Source organism: Melitaea cinxia, chromosome 22 (genome assembly GCF_905220565.1).
Source record: "Melitaea cinxia chromosome 22, ilMelCinx1.1, whole genome shotgun sequence".
Classification (NCBI taxonomy): domain Eukaryota; kingdom Metazoa; phylum Arthropoda; class Insecta; order Lepidoptera; family Nymphalidae; genus Melitaea; species Melitaea cinxia.
In genome coordinates this window covers 8,399,115-8,420,833 of record NC_059415.1, presented here as the reverse complement: position 1 = coordinate 8,420,833, position 21,719 = coordinate 8,399,115, and the positions used below count along the sequence as shown (strand labels likewise).

The window sequence follows — 21,719 nt, the reverse complement described above, 5'->3', positions numbered from 1 at the left end:
CCGTAAACATAGATCATGTGCTCTTAAGATAAATTTAATTTTGCGCAAATCTCCCCTAAGCTTCGCCTCTGAGCTAACAACCAATTATTATGATTGGAGTCATTTATTTAAGGAATACATTAATTTATATTATCGGGTAATAAGGAGCAATTGTTTAAATATAAATTTTAAATTATATGTTTTTTAATGGAAAGCTGTAATTTCTAACTCATGTTGTTTTCTAATTTTGAAAAAATTTCGTTTTACTTCCGAAGTTGCAATTCTCCTCTCCTCTTTTATTACTCCTCTTTTATTATTCTATCTTTTATTATTCTATCCTTTATCTCCTTTATTATGACACTAGCCGACCTGTGCCTACTTATTTGGGCGTTAATTATTATTTTTGTGATGCAAAATATATAGTACAGTTTTTATCTCGCTTGCATTTCTCCGACTCGATTTACATATGCTATTATTTGTCACTAAATTGTTTGTTCAATAATAATAAAATATAGCCTATATCACTCCTGAATAGTGTAGCTTTCTGTTAGTGAAGTTTCGTGATCGGATCAGTATTTTCAAAGATTACCCCCTATAAACAAACAAAGTTAGAAACTTTACCTCTTTATAATATTAGTATAGATCCATTTGAATTCTAGTAAACTGTGTAAGTCATTATATATTTCATGTTAAATACTTTGATTAATTTTGGGTCTAACGGCTTTCAGTTGTGCCAGAGGGCACTGTCAATTTCGCTAATGTCACGTGGACACACACATGAAAAGTCACGATAGAAAACACACGGTTAAGTACTTTCTTTGATGTTATAATTATACTTCTCTAAATACCATTTTAAGTTCTTTTGCTTTGAATTTGTTTAGTGTTTCTCCTGCTATACGTAAAAACTTTAAATTAAAGATTTTGTTCAATTGGTATTTTTATTTAAAAATACAAAAAAAAACATCAACAATCTTAATAATAAATAAATCAACTACAACATGAAGACAGTTGAAAATGACTTAAAATTAGTTAACAATATTTACAAGGCACGGAACACACACACACGCGTCAAAATACACAAACGATTATTTAGTGGTGATCTTTATGATGATGGATGGTTTTGTATACTGGGATCTTGACTGGGTAAGGCTGGGGTACATGAACAGTCACGGTCTTTTCTACTTTGATAGGTACGTGCTTCTCAACTGGGTAAGGCACGTGCTTGACAACGGGGTAAGGGACAACCTTCTCAATAGGTATAGAGATTTCGGTTTCAACTGGAACAGCTACTGGCTTGTTGACAGGAACCTTGACAGGGTAAGGATGAGGAATACCAATAAGAATGGGTTTGGGTACGTTCACATGGAGAATCTTGTTGATTGGGTAAGTAACGTGTTTATAGTTAGGTATTTCGACGGGATGTTCCTCGTCAACATGCTCTCCTACTGGGATGGCTTCTTGGTGGCCAAAGTTTTGTTGATCACCATACTCATGGCCGCCATCTTGCAGAATAAAGCCTTGTTGTTCATTACCGTGACCTCCAAATCCATGTCCACCGAAGTTTCCGTTACCTCCTTGGCCTTCGTTATGACCGGATAGGGCTCCTTGAAAACCGCCGTGACCTCCTGCACCACCTCCATTAAAATTCTGTCCCAAATCATGAATGGCTTGAAGGTATGAATCTCCACCGAAGTTCTGCCCTCCACTGTGACCACCAAGGTCAAAGTTCTGTCCTCCACCGTGTCCACCGAGATCAAAGCTTTGTCCTCCACCGTGACCGCCAAAGTTAAAACTTTGTTGACCGTGTCCTCCTAAGTCTTGGTTTTGAACGAGGGCTATGGTGTGATCGTTGCCATGGCCGCCAGAGAAGTCTTGTCCTCCACTGAAGTCTTGTCCTCCGCTGAATCCGTGACCACCTTGACCGCCAGAGAAGTCATAACCACCCTGACTACCAGAAAAGTCGTGACCCCCACCTCCACCTTGAAGAGAAGAAAAGTGGTGACCTCCACCATTATCTCCTAATCCATTATTTCCTTGATCGTGTCCGGATTCAAATCCGGCCTTGCAAGTGGCAACTGCCAGTGCTAATAAACAGACCTGCAAAAAATGAAAATATTGTTAAAATATTTATAATTTACATATAGAGAAAAACTTGATTCTTAAATTAATCTATAAAGATTTTAATTATTAAATTATCTATTAGCTAATGTTGAACTACATTTTATTCTTAAACAATTTAGTCAAGAATCTGAATTTGATGTCAAGAATTTCAATATAAACATATTTTACGAAAAAGCTCGATAACTTATTATATAGTTGATGCGCAGTCCATTGTCAAACATTCTCGTTATATTTTTTTTATTGGCAAATATTTAACACCTCGCTAACCAAGCGTATCGGTAAATCATTGACTCTGACCCTCAAATTTTATAAAATCCCGACGAAAGCTTCAAATTAGTTCCAGAAGCGCAGATTCAGTTCGCGTATGTGCTTTAAATAGTACGAACTTAAAGGATGTCGAACCGAACTTTTGACTTATTACCCAGTTAAATTAAAATGGTTTTAAATTATGTTATGGAGTGAATGATATTTTACCAAAATAAACAGTATATTTGAATATATTTAGTTAATTATAAAGGATTGAATCACTAATGAATAGTTCATTAACTGGTAAGGATCTAGAGGAAAAGCATTGGATTAATTTGGGCTGTTTAATTAACATCTCTTAGGCTTGCTACCGTAGCATACGTGATCGCAAACAATGGTCCCTCTGGCCCGCGGTTTTGCCTACGTGATTACGAATTTCGGGAAAGTTGCCAGTAGTCGGGTTTTGAAACAATCTATGTAACAAAACCTGAATGGGATATTTAGTAAACTTTGACAATTATTATGTTTAGATAAGTATTTTTATCATCGAAAACGATTTCTGAACTCAGAAAATTTAAGAGGAAATAAAATTTAAATAACAAAAAAAATACAATCGAATCAAGAAGCTTCTCCTTTTTTGGAATTCAGTTAAAAACATAAAACACGTGTAATTTCAAACACACACGTACAATTTGAATCAAAATAACCATTCGAATTATGTACTCACTTCCAACTAAAGTAATTGCAGCGTGACAGTATGGCAAACAAAAGTGAAATCACAAGAATATCACTCAATATAAGAAACAGGTCAAAGTTGAGTAGTCAATGATACAAAAAAGAATAAATTCACGATAAAAATTTAACCGCTCTCCATAAAGCGTCAAGTCACCCATTACCGTTTTTTGAAACTTTATCTTCATTGTATAGAGCTATTCAATTATGTGAATGAAACTAGTTTTTTATGTCGAATAAAAAGCATCGTTCTATTTTACCTCTCACTTGGATATCACGAATTTAATAGTATTGTATGTAATAGATCTATACTTATATTTATTTTAAATCGCCTGTTACGTTGCATAATACAATAGGTTGGTTTTTTTATCTCTATTTAGTCAAGATAAATTTATTTCAAATCGCCTATCAGGTTGCACAAAACCATAGGTTGTTTTTTATCTCTATTTAGTCAAGATAAATTAAATTTATACATTTCAGAGTTGGAGATTGTATGTAGGTATTTCCTTATGACTATTTTTAATTTGCTAACGAATTTTTGATGATGATGGATGATGATGCGTAAGAATCCATAATAACATTAAAAAATAGATTTGTAAATAGTTAAATCAAACATAAATTGACAATAAACAATATTGAAAATAAACAATATTAAAAATAGAAAATATTATACTTAATTTTTTTTTTCTATAAAAAAAGTTTGAGCAAAATTTTATTTCTCCAAAATAAAAGTTTAACTTTTAAATTAAATCTCATTTATGCAAGTTTTTTATTGAAATAACCACAAAAACCGAGTCGATGACTCTTTACTGAATTATCTTTTGAGATAAAAAGCGTACTATTATTGAATAATAAAACTTAAGTAACACTTCAAATATTTTGTTACACAATATAAACATAATGATAAAACGGAATTGTAATATATTTTTTATATTGCGGCTTTAAAAACACTTTTACTAAACGATTTTATCAACAACTAGCTGTGCCCGCGGCTTCGCCCGCGTAGAAATCAGTGTGTCACAAAGTTTTCCCGGCAAACTTCCAGTGAAACTGTTATCGAAATCGGCTTAGCCGTTCCGTAAACCTTTCTCTCCAAGCCCTCTCTCCATTGGTGAAATCGCATGAACACCCGTTCAATAGATTTTGAAGGAATCTTTCACATATACTTTTGGGGACTTTGTTTTATAATACACTAACTTTCGCCTGCGACTACGTCCGCGTGGTTATGAAGATATGCATTACTATTACGATGTTTAACGCAAATTATTTTTTTTATTTCAGTCACTTGAAATGCTTATCAAACTGAGTAACTTTTTAAAAGGCACAATTTAGTATAATTTAATAGTTATTTTTATAAAACCTCTCTATACACCACATTTTTAGTTTTATTTTCAGGCTGTATATGTTTCATACAAACTATCAACCCAAATTAAACCCTCTTAGCGGTGGAATATCGCAAAATCCGTTCTTAGCGGACGTCAACTAACTATAATCTACCTCCCTGCCTCATCTTTGTCCATCCTGGATGGATGGACCATCCAGCGGTTATTAAGTTCTCGTGATGAGTGAGTCAGTGACCTTTCTCTTTTATATATATAGATTACGATGCATTATTTGGACACCTTCTCGCTATCTATAGAGCATACATTTTAAATTTCTTTTACTCCTAAAACATAGGACTTTCATACAAACTTCCGACCCCCCGTTTTACCCCCTTAGGGGTCGATTTTCGTAAAATCCGTTCTCAGCGGATGTTTACGCCCTATAAGGAACCTATCTACAAAATTTCAAGTTTGTAGCTGTTATAGTTTCGGATTTCGTGATCAGTGAGTCAACGTACCATCCCCCGTTTTAACCCCAAAAAGGGGTTGATTTCTAAAGATACATTATTTGGACACTTTCTCACCATCTATAGAGCATACATTTTAAATTTCAAATCTCTTACTTCAAAAACATAGGACTTTCATACAAACTTCCAACCCCCGTTTTACCCCCTTAGGGGTCGAGTTTCGTAAAATCCGTTCTTAGCAGATGTCTACGTCCTATAAGGAGCCTACCTGCCAAATTTCAAGTTTGTAGGTGTTATAGTTTCGGAGATTTCGTGATCAGTGAGTCAACCTACCATCCCCGTTTTAACCCCAATAAGGGGTTGATTTCTAAAGATACATTTGTTACGTCCGACCTGGAGTATATTGAAAACGAGTGGAAGCGTGATCTCAGGTACGAACGGGACGAACAATTGTCTGCAGTACGCAGAGCTAACACTCAATGTCTTAAATAAAAATCCTACCTTAGTTTCACTGAATACTGTTCGGTGAAGCCTCGCCAGGTATAACTTAATTAACATCAAACTATAATTGGCCAATCATTACGTCTAATGCTAATCAATTATACTTAACTGAAGTGGCGGGCTGAAGCAGGAACCAGCAATCAAAATGGCCGTTGTTCGGCGTAGTTCCCTCACGTTTTTCACAATAATTCAACAAGGAATACAAGGAATACAATTTGCTATTAACAATTAAATTACTTCAAACAACAAAGGATGGTTCGATCAACAAAAGGCGATAATTTTTCGCGAGAACGAACAAGTACAAACAAAAGCGTAACTTTTATACGGAGACCGGAAAAAACGATGCAAATTTTTAAATTCAAAGGTGACGAATGACAGCTCATAGATAAAACCATTTCGTAAACTATACTAACTGTCATAGATAATATAATAGTTTAGTGTTGCTACATTTGGTTCATAACATCTACCCGCCTCGGCCAGGACTACCTGGCCGCTAATCAATTGGCAGTCGTGACAAGGTTGATACCGCTCTCTTCAGAACAGAACCGTCCACCCGAACCTCAGCAAAACGGGGCACTCCATCTGCTCCAAAGACGAGGTTAAGAATGCGCCCTCTGCGCCAACACAGTGGCGGTGAGTTAGCGTCCTTAACCAGAACGAGGTCACCAACATGCGGTGGATCAGTTTTGTCAGTCCACTTAACGCGCTGCTGGAGAATATGCAAATATTCCAAATTCCAACGTTTCCAAAAGCTCTGAGTGAGTTGTTGGATCAATTCAAACCGCGAGAGACGATTGAGTTTCACATCAACATAGGGGTATTCCGGCAGGGCGTTCAGCGGCCGTCCAATCAAAAAATGGCCCGGTGTGAGGGCTTCCAAATCGTTAGGGTCTGAAGAGATCGGGCACAACGGGCGTGAATTCAACATGGCTTCAATTTTGCAAAACACAGTTGCGAGCTCCTCAAATGTTAATACGGACTCGCCAATTACTCGTCGCAAATGTGTTTTGGCAACCTTTACAACACTTTCAAAAATTCCTCCCCAGTGGGGGCATGACGCGGGACTGAACTTCCAAGTTATTCTGCGACTAGCTAGTCTAGACGCAATCTCAGTCTCATTAGACGCCAAAAATTCATATATCTCTTTTAAATAGTTATTTGTGCCTTTGAAGTTGGTGCCGCAATCCGACCGAATCAAGGACGGTAGTCCTCGTCGTGACACGAATCTATCTAACGTCGCAACAAAGGCCTCTGTCGAGAGGGCTGAGACTAGTTCTAAGTGTACCGCCTTGGTGGACAGGCAAACAAAGACGCACAGGTAGGACTTGACCGTTTTACTGTTCCTGAGGGTCGAGGTCTTAACCGAAAAGGGACCTGCAAAGTCCGTCCCAACTCCAGCAAAGGGCCTTGTCTCTGTGACCCGATCCGACGGCAGGTCACCCATGATAGGCTGCATGGTAGAGGCCTTGAGTCTATAACAAGACATGCAGCGAAAGACCACACTACGGATCGTCCTTCGGGCCGATAAAATCCAAAATTCTCGTTGTAAAATGGCCAATAAGGCATTACAGCCGGCGTGGGAGTTCTTGATGTGACGATCAGTCACCAACAAACTCACTAAGTGGCCACTTTTGGGCAACAGAAGGGGATGACGAGCTCCATACGGGAGGTTTGCGTTCCTTAGACGCCCTCCGACTCGCAAAAGACCCGCACTGTCCAAAAAGGGGTTCAGTTTGCAAATGGCTCCAGACAGCTTACATTTGCCTTTTCTCAAAATATCAATCTCATTTTCAAAGTTCTCTTCCTGCACAGAACGAACCCAATGAAGAAGAGCATCCTGGAGCTCTTGTGGCGATAAGAACGCCTCCAAGCATTTGTTCTGTGGGTGTCTACAATTTCTGGTGAAGCGCTTGATCCAAGCGGTGACCCCCAGTAATTTGTCTAATGAGCTGTAGCGATTCATTAGGAAATCTGGGTCGAACGGATGGTCCCGCCGTTCAATCGCAAGGGTTCGCAACCCAGGCAATGTGACAGTATCCAAGGCCGGTGTTCGCGGCCAATTAGATTCTGACCTGGTCAACCACTCAGGTCCCCACCACAGGGAGTGCTCAACCAAAAAGGGGGCCATACATCCCCGTGATGCGCAATCAGCAGGGTTGACTTCGCCAGGCACATGCCTCCAGATTAACGGGGTTTCCGATTTCTGGATCTGAGAGACCCGATTTGCAACAAACACCTCTAAGGTGTGGACTGACGTCTTCAGCCAACATAGGACAATTTGACTGTCAGTCCATGCATAGACTGTCTCAATGTTAACTGACGGGCACAAGGTGGACATGACGTGATTCAAGAGGCGAGCAAGAAGGGCCGCCCCTGACAACTCTAGCTTGGGAATTGTCAAGGTAGTTCGAAGAGGCGCGACCTTGCTCTTCGCCATGACCAATGACACCTTCACTTGACCATCCATGGTCACGGTGCGCAAATATACGGCTGCTGCGTACCCACGTTCCGAAGCGTCCGAAAACCCATGAAGGGACGCTGTATGCTTCCCTGGTGGAAGCATAGCACGGCGGCAACGATATCGTATTGATAGCAGGCAGTGAGGAAGCAAACAGGAGCCAGTCCTTCAAAATAGCTTCGCGGAGTGGCTCGTCCCATCCAAGACCTGCAGTCCAAAGTCTCTGCAGGAAGCATTTGGCCCAGAATATGACTGGGCATATCCAACCATTGGGATCAAACGTTCTCGCGACAGTCGACAGAACCAGCCGTTTCGTCCAAGTGCGAGGCGAATCCAAATCGACGTTGAACGTGAAGATGTCCTGGACTGGTCTGTACTGTATTCCAAGGACTGTCATCATGGTAGGATTGTCACGGTTCTCAAATAGGTGAGGATCCTGCTGGTGGTCATCAGGTAGCCCATCCAAGAGCGCAGGTAAGTTGGAGATCCATTTACGCAATTCATATCCTGCGGAGGCTAGGATGCCAATCAATTCGTCACGCAAAAGGAGAGCCTCTCTCTCCGTGGACGCACCAGTGCATATGTCATCAACATATAGGTCCTCCTTCAAAATGGCGGCTGCGCGAGGAAACGACATACGCTCTTGATCTGCGAGCTCCCAAAGCGAACGTATGGCCAAAAAGGGGCTAGACCGCAGCCCGTATGTGTTCGTGTTGAGTTCGTAGACAAGTATGGGATCTTGCGGGTTTTCCCGCCACAATATCAGCTGGTATCGACGATCATCAGGGTGGATTACCGTTTGCCTGAACATCATCTTGATGTCAGCTACGAAAACGAATTGGTGACGCCGAAACCGCGTGATGACGTCACAAAGGTCCTTAAGCAATTTGGGACCAGAATGAAGACACTGGTTCAAGGACACTCCCGATGTGGTCTGCGCAGAACCATCAAATACTGTGCGCAGCTTGCCACTTGACGGCTTTATCACAGCATGATGTGGGAGGAAAAAATGCTCCATCGAGCGCCAATCAAATTTTGACACAGACATGTGTCCCAAATCTTCATACTCCCGCATGAAGTCAATATACTTCTCTTTGAGTAGCGGGTCCCTGCTCATGCGGCGTTCCATTGCCAACAAACGCTTCTCTGCAGTAGGCCGCGAGTCGCCAAGGGGCGGTCGTACGGCAAGAAATGGCAATCTTGTCATGATCCGGCCAGAACGAAGATAACTAGTGTTGCTCTTGTAGAACCGTTCACACTCCTCGTGTTCCGGATCAGAGCGGGGTGCTTGTGGTGGCTCTTCCACTTCCCAAAATCTCTGCACGGCGTCAGAGAGGGCGGAGCCCACCATCAAAGCCGTTCCAGGTTCAGCAGGAGGGGGAGCCCTCAATACAGGCCCCATCAATGCGAACCCAAATATGGTCCGGAGGGCTACTAAGCCACCTGGCTGCAAAACACGATCCTTACCGAGTAATATTTTGCCCAGTACATCGGCGCCAAGCAACAAATCGACCGTGCCAGGTAGGTCGAATTTAGGGTCAGCCAAGTCCAAATCGGCGGTCAATTTTACCGCATCCGCAGACAACCGAACTTGCGGGTGACTGCCCAAGATGTTCTCCATCACAATGGCCGACGATCTCAGCGTCGGGCGTGGAGAATTTGAAGGCGAGAACTCAAACGAAACGTGGCCCTCAACCGTGGTTACAGGGGCGTTCCCGACACCTCTTATTACATCTGAATACTTTTTAATATTCAGGCCAGTCTGCCTCACCAACCAAGACGAGGCTATGCACCCTTGTGAGCCTGTGTCCAATATTGCTCGGACTACAACCGAGGCGCCCGTCCGTCCCCAGACCCGGACATAGGCCGTGGGCAAGAGGACGGTCTCAAAAGGGGGTGGTGCATAGCGGGGGCAGACGCCAACATCCTAATGTTGGCGTGGCGGCGATCTATCGCCGCTGTCCCGGGACGGCACGTCAAAACGAGGGAGTGGTTTAAACTCGCCCTCCTCTCGATGGCGACTGCCACGAGCCATAGTCGGCGGTTCGTAGCGCCGGGAGCGTCCGTACTGAGGGTTGCGCGGCTCCAAACGGGAACGCTCCGCCAGAGGGGGGGACGGCAATCGTACCGGACGTGCGTCACGGTAATCGTGGTAAATGACTGGAGGTGACCGTGATTGGTCACGAGGGTGCGGTGAGGGCGAACGGGGCACAAAGGTGCGGGATTGAACCCGAGGCCCCCTCCCATACCCGCCCGTGGGGCTGCGCGCCGAATCATGTCGGCGATCCACAGCAGCACAATCTGCGTGGCGGGGGGGAGGTGAGCCGGACTCCAAATTGCGGGACTGAGCCCGGTGTCCGCTCTCATACCCGCCCGAAGGCGACCCCGGGTGGTCGCGGCGGCCATTTGCGTTGGCGCACAGCACCTTTAAATGTTGCCCTCCACAAACAGGACACGGGTGCATGTCGGGGCAAGCGCGCTGAAAGTGGTCCCCCAGGCAGGAGAAACACCAGCCTCGGGCCTTAGCAATCCGCCTACGAGAGGCCACATGCAACGCTACAAAGTCCGGGCACTGCATCGTTCGGTGCCCCCGGGACTTACAGAACCGGCAGACCGGTCGCGCAGCCTGCGCGACTGCAAAGCGGGGGGACGCCCTTCCCTTTGGCGCCATTTTAGCAGTGCGCCGTTTGTTGGTGGGTCCGGAGCTTGATAGTCCCACCGGCGCATCCATAACGTCGCCCATGCGACACTCATTCTCCAGGAACGCCAACAATTGCTCATAACTAGGGAGAGGAGATGCCTCATCCCTAGTGTGCGCCTGTTCAAAACGTGCTCTCAGGGACACCGGCAACCGCTTGAGCATAATACGCACCAACCAGTATGACGACTGGTCAACCGGCAGGCCCAAGCGGCTAAGAGCATTGGTAGCTGCAACGAGGGGGTTAAGCATCTTGGTCCTCAACTGGGCGGTATTACTCACGACAGGAATGTCCATTATCTGGTCGATATGAGCATCGGCCAGACAGCGCTGGTTTTGGTAGCGCTTGGTGAGTAATGACCGCGCGACCGCATAGCTCCCTTCACAAATCGGGAGGTGCTGCACCAATTCCCTTGCCTCTCCATCCAGCACTGAGAGCAGGTAGGCCAGCTTTTGGGACAGGCTCAAATCCTCCCTAGAGTCCACAAGGCTTTCGAACAGGCCGATGAAACCCATCCACGCGTCGAGTCGACCATCGAAATGGGGGAGATCCAGGTTAGGCAGTCGGGTCAAAAGGCCCACGGGAGTCTTCAAAGAGGCCCTAGTAGGCGGTACTCCAGCGCGCGAGGCTAAGATCTCCCGGGCGCGTTGGGAGATTTCATCGGCGAGGCCCAAAATTTGGACGTAGTCCTCGTGGACTTGCTCCCGTCGCTCCTTCGGAAGCGACTCCATTGGCACATCGTCAAGGTGCAGAAGGAGGCGCTGGTACAGAGTCTCGACCTGTTCAAGTCGAGCCGGGCATTTCTCGTACCTGTCTATTAAGGCCTCCGTGCGGTCTTCCCTATTCACCAAGGCGACCGCTGAACTGAACCATCTCAGTTGAGCTGTGATTCCTGAACAAGATTCACGGACCATGGTGACCGCGGTCGAAGTCATCTTCAAAGGCACAGATATAACAACAGTAACAACAAACAATAATCAAATTAATTCCAATGAAACAACTGCTATCACTGAATTGAAATCAAGTATCAAATCTTAAATAACTTCAGTAATAATACAAGAAAAAATTAAAACTAAGTTTTTTAATCTAATATTTCAACAAACTAGATTCAAAGCAATAACACAATTTACTCAACAAATTAATGAATTTACTGATAAATACCCATTTAAACAGCTATTTCTAATCTTATACTAACAAACAAGAGTATTTATAAGAAATTAACCTTCAATAAAGCATAAGACAACAGCTGTTATTAACTCAAATCCAAATATTAGACCTTAAGTATCTAAATATAATATTTTAATAAAGAAAGAATTAAACAAATTGTGACCTAACTTATTCATACAATTTAATAAACTGAGCAACAATAAGTTAACCACGCTCTGCTACCAAAACTTGTTACGTCCGACCTGGAGTATATTGAAAACGAGTGGAAGCGTGATCTCAGGTACGAACGGGACGAACAATTGTCTGCAGTACGCAGAGCTAACACTCAATGTCTTAAATAAAAATCCTACCTTAGTTTCACTGAATACTGTTCGGTGAAGCCTCGCCAGGTATAACTTAATTAACATCAAACTATAATTGGCCAATCATTACGTCTAATGCTAATCAATTATACTTAACTGAAGTGGCGGGCTGAAGCAGGAACCAGCAATCAAAATGGCCGTTGTTCGGCGTAGTTCCCTCACGTTTTTCACAATAATTCAACAAGGAATACAAGGAATACAATTTGCTATTAACAATTAAATTACTTCAAACAACAAAGGATGGTTCGATCAACAAAAGGCGATAATTTTTCGCGAGAACGAACAAGTACAAACAAAAGCGTAACTTTTATACGGAGACCGGAAAAAACGATGCAAATTTTTAAATTCAAAGGTGACGAATGACAGCTCATAGATAAAACCATTTCGTAAACTATACTAACTGTCATAGATAATATAATAGTTTAGTGTTGCTACATTTGGTTCATAACAACATTATTTGGACGCCTTCTCATCATCTATAGAGCAAACATTTTAAATTTCAAGTCTTTTACTTCTAAAACATAGGACTTTCATACAAACTTCCAACCCCCCGTTTTACCCCTTTAGGGGTCGAGTTTCGTAAAATCCGTTCTTAATGGATGTCTACGCCTTATAAAAAGCCTTTCTGCCAAATTTCAAGTTTGTAGGTGTTATAGTTTCGGAGATTTCGTGATCAGTGAGTCAACCTACCATCCCCCGTTTTAACCCCAAAAAGGGGTTGATTTCTAAAGATACATTATTTGGACGCCTTTTCATCAACTATAGAGCATACATTTTAAATTTCAGGTCTCTTACTTCAAAAACATAGGACTTTGATACAAACTTCCAACCCCCGTTTTACCCCCTTAGGGGTCGATTTTCGTAAAATTCGTTCTTAGCAGATGTTTACGCTCTATAAGGAGCTTTCCTGCCAAATTTCAAGTTTGTAGGTGTTATAGTTTCGGAGATTTCGTGATCAGTGAGTCAACGTACCATCCCCCGTTTCAACCCCAAAAAGGGGTTGTTTTCTAAAGATACATTATTTAAACACTTTCTCACCATCTATAGAGCATTCATTTTAAATTTCAAGTCTCTTACTTTAAAAACATAGGACTTTCATACAAACTTCCAACCCCCGTTTTACCCCCTTAGGGGTCGAGTTTCGTAAAATCCGTTCTTAGCGGATGTCTACGTCCTATAAGGAGCCTACCTGCCAAATTTCAAGTTTGTAGGTGTTATAGTTTCGGAGATTTCGTGATGAGTGAGTGACCTTTCGCTTTTATATATATTATAGATTATATTTTAGTTGCTATTTTGATTCAGTTATTACGAAGAAACAATTACTAACTAAATTTTATTTCCTCTACTACATAAATCCCAGGTACCTACAAATATCTAAAAAAATATATATAAAAACAATATTTATTTAAAAATATTGTCTTGCTTCATTATAAATATATAGACACTTACACATACACACATATAAATATATATCTGTGTATGTATATGTATTTTGGATCGGAACAAGTTGATTTTCCTCAATTACAAGTTGAACCCTAAAGCCGAACGAGTCGATCACGGTCCAACGGTTCTGTTATGCCATTGAACTTATTGTGATAATGTAATCTTACATAACACGAGTAACTCGTCGTAATAATATTCTTTATAGCTAGCGTTGTCAATTGTCAATTAAAAAGAACACATTGTTTTTTTTCTGGTTGTAAACTGATTGTTTTTGAAGTAAAGCTTCTCAACGCACGCTTGACTTGGGGAGTATGCTGGTGAATGCGTCACGAGGGCGTTACGAAAAGTGTGATCAGGCAAGGCGAACGGAAGTTAAGAGGGAGATATGAATTAGACGGAGCTGAAGAAATTTCACTTTACTCGCGTGGTCTAAAGCAAACTCGTTTTTATTTTTGTAATAATTATGTTTGTATGTGTAATTTGTAATTTGAATTTAAAATGTATACCATACTGTTAGAAAAACAATTATTTCAATTTGTTACGACAGTTAAAGATGATATTCTCGCGACGCTGTGTGGATTTTTGTAATATTTGTTTTTGACCTAATATTACAAGCGTTTCCAAAGTAACATAACTGATATAATAAGGTCTTTATAAAAAGAAAACTTTACATTTATAACAAAATCACAGTAAATGTTTATATGATAAAATTATAAATACTGTGAGTGACAACCCTGTCGCTAACTGAACTGAAGTTGATTCGTTACATCATAATTCATTGTGTCTTACACCGAAGTTACATTACTTTTGACATAAACAAAAAAAAAACATAAGTCGAAATTTAACGACTTCCGGAAACGTTATGAAAGCATCGTAATGTGTTATTTTTTTTACCATCCACAAATTATTTTCAATCGACTCAAAAAAGGAGACGGTTATCAATTCGATTATGTATGTTACCTCAGAACTTTTTACTGGGTGGAACGATTTCGATTTTTTTTTATTCATATACCTTTTTTTTAATCAAATCGTGGTGCTTGTCATGTAGTCCAATTTTAATTTAATCGAGTTCTGACAAGTGAATTATTTCTAATAATGCGTATTTACTTGGCTATTTTTTCGTTACGTTGTATCACTGGTCCATGTAATTTAAGTTGTTTTTTTTGCGATCAACCACAATAATAGTTTTAACTTATAATCGAACTTTCGAGAGACTATTTTGCTTAGCAAAAAAAAGTATTAAAATTAATTGTTTTCAATAATGTTTTGCGACATGTGAATATTACTAGAGTTAACTATAATATAAAAATTTATACTTTTTTAGACATATGGCAGTGGATCATGCTAAATTAATTATTATAACATAAAAATAAATGAAGAATAAAATATTCATATAAATTTATAGACATCATTCATACGTAAGTGCATACTAATTAATCATAGGTATGTGTGTAATATACACCAACGTAAACAGGAAATATCGTATGTTATCTAATCAATACCCCTTCCATTACTTTCCATTAAAGCTACATTAACTAATACAAAAAAAGAACTATCAAACTGGGTGCACTCGTTCGGAAGTTGTGAGCGTAAATACATTTCTGCGATTATTTATTCTATCGATAAATATATTAGAACCTAAATTAAATGGTATCAATAATCAAATGACGATAAAAGATGGAATCGTTTTGAACGTAAAATTCTCAGACAACTATTACGCGTACGTCGTGTATCCCTTTTACCGGCCTTTCTACTTCAAAAACAAGTTCCGTAGGTTAGCTCTGACTAAGATCTAGTCCACAAAAGCCGTGAAAGTTAACCTAAACCATTATATAAGACTAATTGACGTTTCAATGCTATGTTACGATTTAATTAAAAAAGTTTACGTTTTTTCGTGATAACCAAAAAACAAATTGCTTTGTAGTTTTAAAAAATACTGTGTGTTCTTTTTGATAGATCTAAAAATAGTAGGTTTAGTAAAAAATATAATAACAAACACTTGAAAAGATAATTATTATTTATAATGTGATGAGTTTTGAGAATAAAAGGAATTATAGCTATATAAAGTATATAAGTTATCTTACTATTCGATACAGATAACAAAAAAAAGTTTATAAAAGGTCTTATTGTGTACAAAATTCTTGTATCGACGTCCATTGTGACAAAACATTCAATAGAATTAGAAATGGACGAATACGTTCGAATAAAAAAGTGAATTATTGCAATTTCTTTTTGATACAAACAACTGTAATGATTTATACACATAAATAGTATGTAAGGGAAATCTAGTATATAAAATTGTTGTGTCGCGGTGTTTGTTGCTAAACTCTTGTTTTGCAAAAAAATTTCAACATCTATTTTTCGTACCCCAAGTTGCAAGGGGGTTAATAATATATATGGCAAAACAACTTTTGCTGGGTCAGCTAGTCTTATTGTTTATTTATTTATTTATTATTTATATAAATAAACATGAATATTGGCAAGTGCATAACTCGAGAATGGCTCGACCAATTCGGCTAATTTATTTTTTTGTATGTTCCTTAAAACCCACGGAAGGTTTTAATAATAATTAAAAAAAAATACTATTGATGCTTAAAATACAAATTAAATCATCATGTTAGAATTTCAAGCGTATTATTTTTATAAATATTTATATACATATATAGCGAATATGTATTAAATTTTGCTAATAATTATTATAAATGTAGACTTAAGATCAAAACTAGATTAACATTTCACAAACTTCAAACCCTTTTTTTTTACTGAAGAAAATTTATATAATTTATATAATTTAATAATTTATATAATTTAATAATTTATTAATTTTATTTCAAATTATTATACTAGTAAATATATAATAGCTTTAAGATATTTATTAACAGACTCAAAAAATTAAGGCTTTCAACCACATTTTATTAAAGGCGTTTTCTCTTACAGACGATAACGAATAGCGAAAATTTGACCAGAAAACCATAAATTATATTTTTTGAAATGCTTACTAAAACAAAACACATATTCATATTATAAACATAGGTTCTAGAGTTACCAAGTGTACAGGTGTTTATTTATGAAGTTAATATGTCATATATCATGTTACGTTTCACAAGAAGAGACAACAATCATTGGTAATCAATATGATAAATATCTAATTGCATCAGAAGTAAAATCGCGGTTAATTCTAGACTAAAAATAAATTCTATTAGACTAGAAATTGTTATACTTATGCACTATTCAAGTCTATTATAGCTCCAAAATGAATTTTGAGCTAATGTATTCTCAACATTGTTGCCGTTTACTTTCACCGCACGAAGCGTATTAGACATTTAACGGTTTACAAAATAAATCTAAACGGTGATACTCGTAAATACAAATCTGTACTTTATTGGTTTAAGTAAGAACATGTCATATAAATCCGTAAATAAACCAACTTCCCTTAATCGTAGTGACGTCTTAGTGATATCGATAAAAATATTTTTTGAATTTTTTTTTTTGGTATTCACGAAGTTTTGACCGTGGCTCGTGTTTTCGATTTACCATTTGAAATGTCATTTACAAATTTTATTTCATTTTTTTTTAATTAAATAAGAATAAATTAAACTGCCTATATTCTATATAACCTATTTTAAAAAGTAGTTTGAATCAGTTAGTCTAAAATATATATATTTATTATTACTATAAATATATATATCTATAAATACTCATTGAGATATACAATTATAAAATGTAATATATAGACGAAATTTCCAAACGATTAAACTTTACTTATGATATGTATGTTTGTTTACCGCGAGCATTTACCTTTCTCTTAGACTTAATCGACTTCGTTTTTTTATACATTTTTTACTCTCATATCTAATGAAACCAATGTAACAATGCCTTTCTATAAAATATGTAATATGAGCGAAAGTAAACTGTCTGCTTGTTGCGCTTTAAGAATTGAGTTAACGGTGAATGCAGCTTTAATTATATTTGGAAGAACTTTTCAAACGACAAACTATTACCAAGTAGCTAACGTACTAATTATTCATTTTAGGTAAAATGAATAATTAGTACGTTAGCTTCGTAAGTAATTATCGTGCCTATTAATATCTATAACAATGTGAATAAGTGATAAGATTTCTCCAAAAATTATAGTAAATTAGACCCAATTAAAATACAATAGAAACTTAAGGAATGGACTGGCTATTAAATTATTGTCTATCCTTTCTCAACAAATACAATAAGTCAAGATGTTTTTAAACTTAACAACAAAAATATAACTTATGATAATAATTTATCGATATCATCCCACCCCTTTAGCTTTTCAAATAGGAATAAATTGGATCCTGAGTCGATTTTCACATGGCTGAGCTCCTAACCGGGCAATGGTAATCGTTCAATCGACTTTGAAACTAGAGATTTTTCCTCTCACTATTTCTGTGTTACGACTTATTTATGGCGAGAAAAAAAAACGACTATTATTACGATACAATTTTTTCATTCGATAACCTTTGTTGAATTTTCATCTATATCCGTAATATAAACGCATTTGTTAGTTCAAAAATACTAATACCTTGAAACTGGCATGTATATTATAGAAGAAATAGGCTTATAGTATACTCAGCTATAATATCTAATAATCAAAAAGAATCACATTTATGTGAAAAAAGTTAAAGAAGCGAGTTTTTGTTACTTTACATTTATTTTCATAGATCAAGGTTTGCAAAAAAAACAACGCAGTGTGGGACGTCCTCCGGCCCGTTGGACCAACGATCTACGTAAGATTGCCGGTGTAGGCTGGATGAGGATTGCGGAAAACCGGAATGTCTGGTGCGAACTTGGGGAGGCCTATGTCCAGCAGTGGACTGCAATAGGCTAAACTGACTGACTGACTGAAAGGTCGGCAAACAATCATACAGCTTATCTGATGGTAAGTGATTACAGTAGCTTATAGACGCCTACGACACCAGAAGCATCGCAAGCGTGATGCCGATCCTAACCCCAATTCTCCAGGAGCTCTGGTCACGTGACACTGCTTGAAAACGGTACTACTTAGCTGCGATCTTCTGTCTGGTCGGGGTACTTCCCCAGTCAGCCTTCTCCAGATTTTGAGCAGCATATTTTCTGCTGGGGCCTACCTCACTTAAATTTTTAGAAATTTAAATTGGTAAATATTAAATAGAGAACTACGCCTAAAAATGAGGCTAAGAATCGGTCACGCAGATTAAGATAAAAAGGAATAATAAGATTGGTAATAATAATAATAAACAAACTATCGCTAGAACTTTTTTTTGTTCGGAACATTTTTGTAACGTCTAAGAGCAAAAAGAGGTAATCCTTTCTCCTCAGTAGAACGTTTAACTAACGTTTACTAGTAATTACAAAAGTAAAACCCTGTACGAGCCCATTCGAATTTTTACCTCAAATGTATCAAATACATATCATATCTTTGTGAGATAAAAATACGAATGTAAATGAGAAACCTCGCCGGAAAATTACAGATGATAGTTTTAACATTTTATCAAATATGCAATAGTTAAATAATTATATAGTAAGTAATTTTATAATTATTTAACTATTGCATATATCACCGCAACAACCGCTCTGGTGTGGTGATGCGAGTAGTCGTTTAAAACAAGCACAGTTTGCGGGTTCGAATCCCGCTCGAGATGGATATTTGGATTTGTATGAATATTCCTTTCCGGTTTGGATGTCGGTCCCGGTTGTTATCATAAATACCTGATAGCAATTGTTACCCGATAGGGAACACTTCCACCAACCTGAACCTAATGGAGCAGGGTGGTGGATTAAGCTCCAATCCTTCTCCCATATGGAGAAAGAGGCCTATACCCAGCAGTGGGATATTACAAGCTGAATACGTGCATGCATGCATACATAAAGCTATCTTTTCCTCGCGGTTACATCCTAGTAATTTCTGATTCCGCGGGAATGTTGGGATAAAATTTACGTACCAAGTTCCATTACTATTAGTTTGTATTTTTGCGTGAAAGATATGTTCGTCTAAACGTCGCCCATTGTTTCGCATTTTTAATATTAGTGGGATTAATTAATTATTCTTATATGAGTTACGTTAAACATATTATCTTAATTCGGCATTTTTATTGTTACTATGTGAAGAAGAAGAATTGCGAACAGAAGTGAACTGCGATAGGCAAAGTGAAATCAATTAACTTAATTGTAACGAATTAGTTCAATTTACGTTATACGTATATCATCTTCATAAATTAGACGTTATTTTAAATATACATTGTGTCGCTTAAAGAAAATAAACAGGCTGTTTCATTAGCCCTCTAGTCATTGAGAAGTTGATGTCTTGGCGTATAGCATTTGGAGTCCATGTATGTGTCATATCTTTTATATATCGCTCCTGCTTTTATCATCCTAATAAATCTTTTCAATACGTGCGCATTATACTTCTTGTTTACGACTACTAAACAACATAAAATTTATCTTTTTACACATTACGTAATGTCTATCCAAAAACAAAAAAAAAAAAGTGTAGCATAAAAATGTTAAAATTCGTGCAATATATTTAACGAGACAAAATTCTCAAAAGATTGTTTTCAAATATACTAAAAATGAATATAAATGTCACTGAGATTACTGCTGAGCTGATTTCTATGAATCATTGGTTATTAGGTCTACATTATTCAGAAAAAAACTTAGCTCTAAAAGATCATTCAATCACTGGTAAGATAATAAGTCATAAGGGTGAATACGAGGACAACCGGATGATTTAGAAAACATTTGTTATGAGATACGGTCACTGACCTCCAACTAAATTTATAACGATGATTTATTTACAGCCATGTAAAATGTCACCGCGAAAAAGATTTTCTAGATAATATCGAAAAAAATATCATAAAATACCAGTTTACAAAATACTTTAAATAATAAAATATCTTTATCGAAATTATTTCTAGAATTAACTTTTATGAGTACATTTTTAGTGTCAGCGAAAAAAAAACCTAAACTAGATCCAAGTCCTTAAAAATAATAGTATTTGACATAAAATTTCAGAACATATCTAAACGAGTTCTCGTATTTTTTATTCAACGGATTTTAAATATAGAACCTATTTAGTTATGAATATAATTTGTCATTTTATATAAGTGAAACAGATTTAATTGTAATGAGAATAAATCACATAATACATGTTATTGCCGGTCTTCCTTGATAGAACAATAGATAGTTCCTTAGCGTAAAATTGCACATAAACAATGTATATGTTCAAGTGACAACTACTATTGTTACTTAATGTGTTTCTTAAAACCACGTTTTTAGACTTGAATGTTCTGAGACCGTAAAATAAATTATGGACTATCCAAGTAATTATAACACATCGTTTTTGTGTGTTTTTCACGCACTCATTAAGATCTAAACAAAACGAAGGACAACTTGACTTGAGTAAAATAATCTTAAGAATCATTCGTTATTATACTGTAACAAACACATATACACACACTCACACACACATACACGGACGTAGGGACTACTTGTCTGTCAGACGTTTAGTTACACGTATTTTAAACTTATTTTTCTAATATAATTTTTAAACCACGCACTATTTTAAAATTATTATTTTTATTTTACACCAAAACTTCATAAAAACCAAACTTAATATAACACTAACACAGAAAATTTTAACCAAAATCGTAATTTAATATTTTTTTAAAACAACACCCTATACACGAATCCAACTCACACACACACAACCGTACACGCACAACCGTATTAAATAAATTTATAAAAATAACTTACAAATGCCTTCATGTCGATAAGCTTAGTTGACGCCCGGTGGTAGCAAACGATGTGATAGCCAACAGTTGATGTTCCATGTTTTTATACAAGTCGGAAGTGACTGTCGGTTCTTAGGAACACGGGAAAGGCTTTAATATCGAGAGTGGCTACAACACTTATTTTACCTTTTTTTGCGATAGTTTTAACTAAAACTTTATAATTATTTTGATGTGATTTATTTATTGTGCTAATATGGTTTTATATAATTTTTTTTAAATTATTTTTCTAGATTTAGTGCCGTTAGTGGCTTAGTCTAAGCTAATAAGTTTTAAGTTATTGTTATTCATTATATAAGTCATCATTAAAAATAAAAAAAATTTAGAAAATTTATTTTTCACATATATTTCATTATATTTCAGTTACGGAAAAAAAATCGGGAAAAGGTAGGATGAAAGATAAAGGTGAAAAGGACGATACTTTTT

At 37.7% G+C, this 21,719-nt stretch overlaps 2 protein-coding genes across 2 annotated transcripts; both read right to left on the bottom strand.

Annotated features, from left to right (window-relative positions):
* Nucleotides 1–909: 909 nt before the first annotated feature.
* LOC123664450 lies at nucleotides 910–7,496 on the bottom strand. The gene is made up of 2 exons (XM_045598992.1): nucleotides 6,987–7,496; nucleotides 910–2,076 (listed from the first exon to the last, which is right to left on the bottom strand). Exons 1-2 carry the CDS (start codon nucleotides 7,494–7,496, stop codon nucleotides 1,069–1,071), a joined length of 1,518 nt encoding a protein of 505 aa, XP_045454948.1. The 3' UTR covers nucleotides 910–1,068.
* A 184-nt stretch (nucleotides 7,497–7,680) lies between these two features.
* Nucleotides 7,681–9,447, bottom strand: LOC123664448. The gene has a single exon (XM_045598991.1). The coding sequence runs from the start codon at nucleotides 9,445–9,447 to the stop codon at nucleotides 7,681–7,683; it is 1,767 nt and encodes a 588-aa protein (XP_045454947.1).
* Between the last annotated feature and the right edge of the window lie 12,272 nt (nucleotides 9,448–21,719).

Bases quoted from the DNA above. Each gene is read 5' to 3' on its own strand.
- LOC123664450 (XM_045598992.1), bottom strand. From the start codon at position 7,496: ATGGCCCCCTTTTTGGTTGAGCACTCCCTGTGGTGGGGACCTGAGTGG. The intron at 2,077-6,986 runs GTGAGTTTGTTG...CATTTTTTGCAG, and splicing joins TGCCCAAAAGTGGCCACTTA to GTCTGTTTATTAGCACTGGC.
- LOC123664448 (XM_045598991.1), bottom strand. From the start codon at position 9,447: ATGGAGAACATCTTGGGCAGTCACCCGCAAGTTCGGTTGTCTGCGGAT.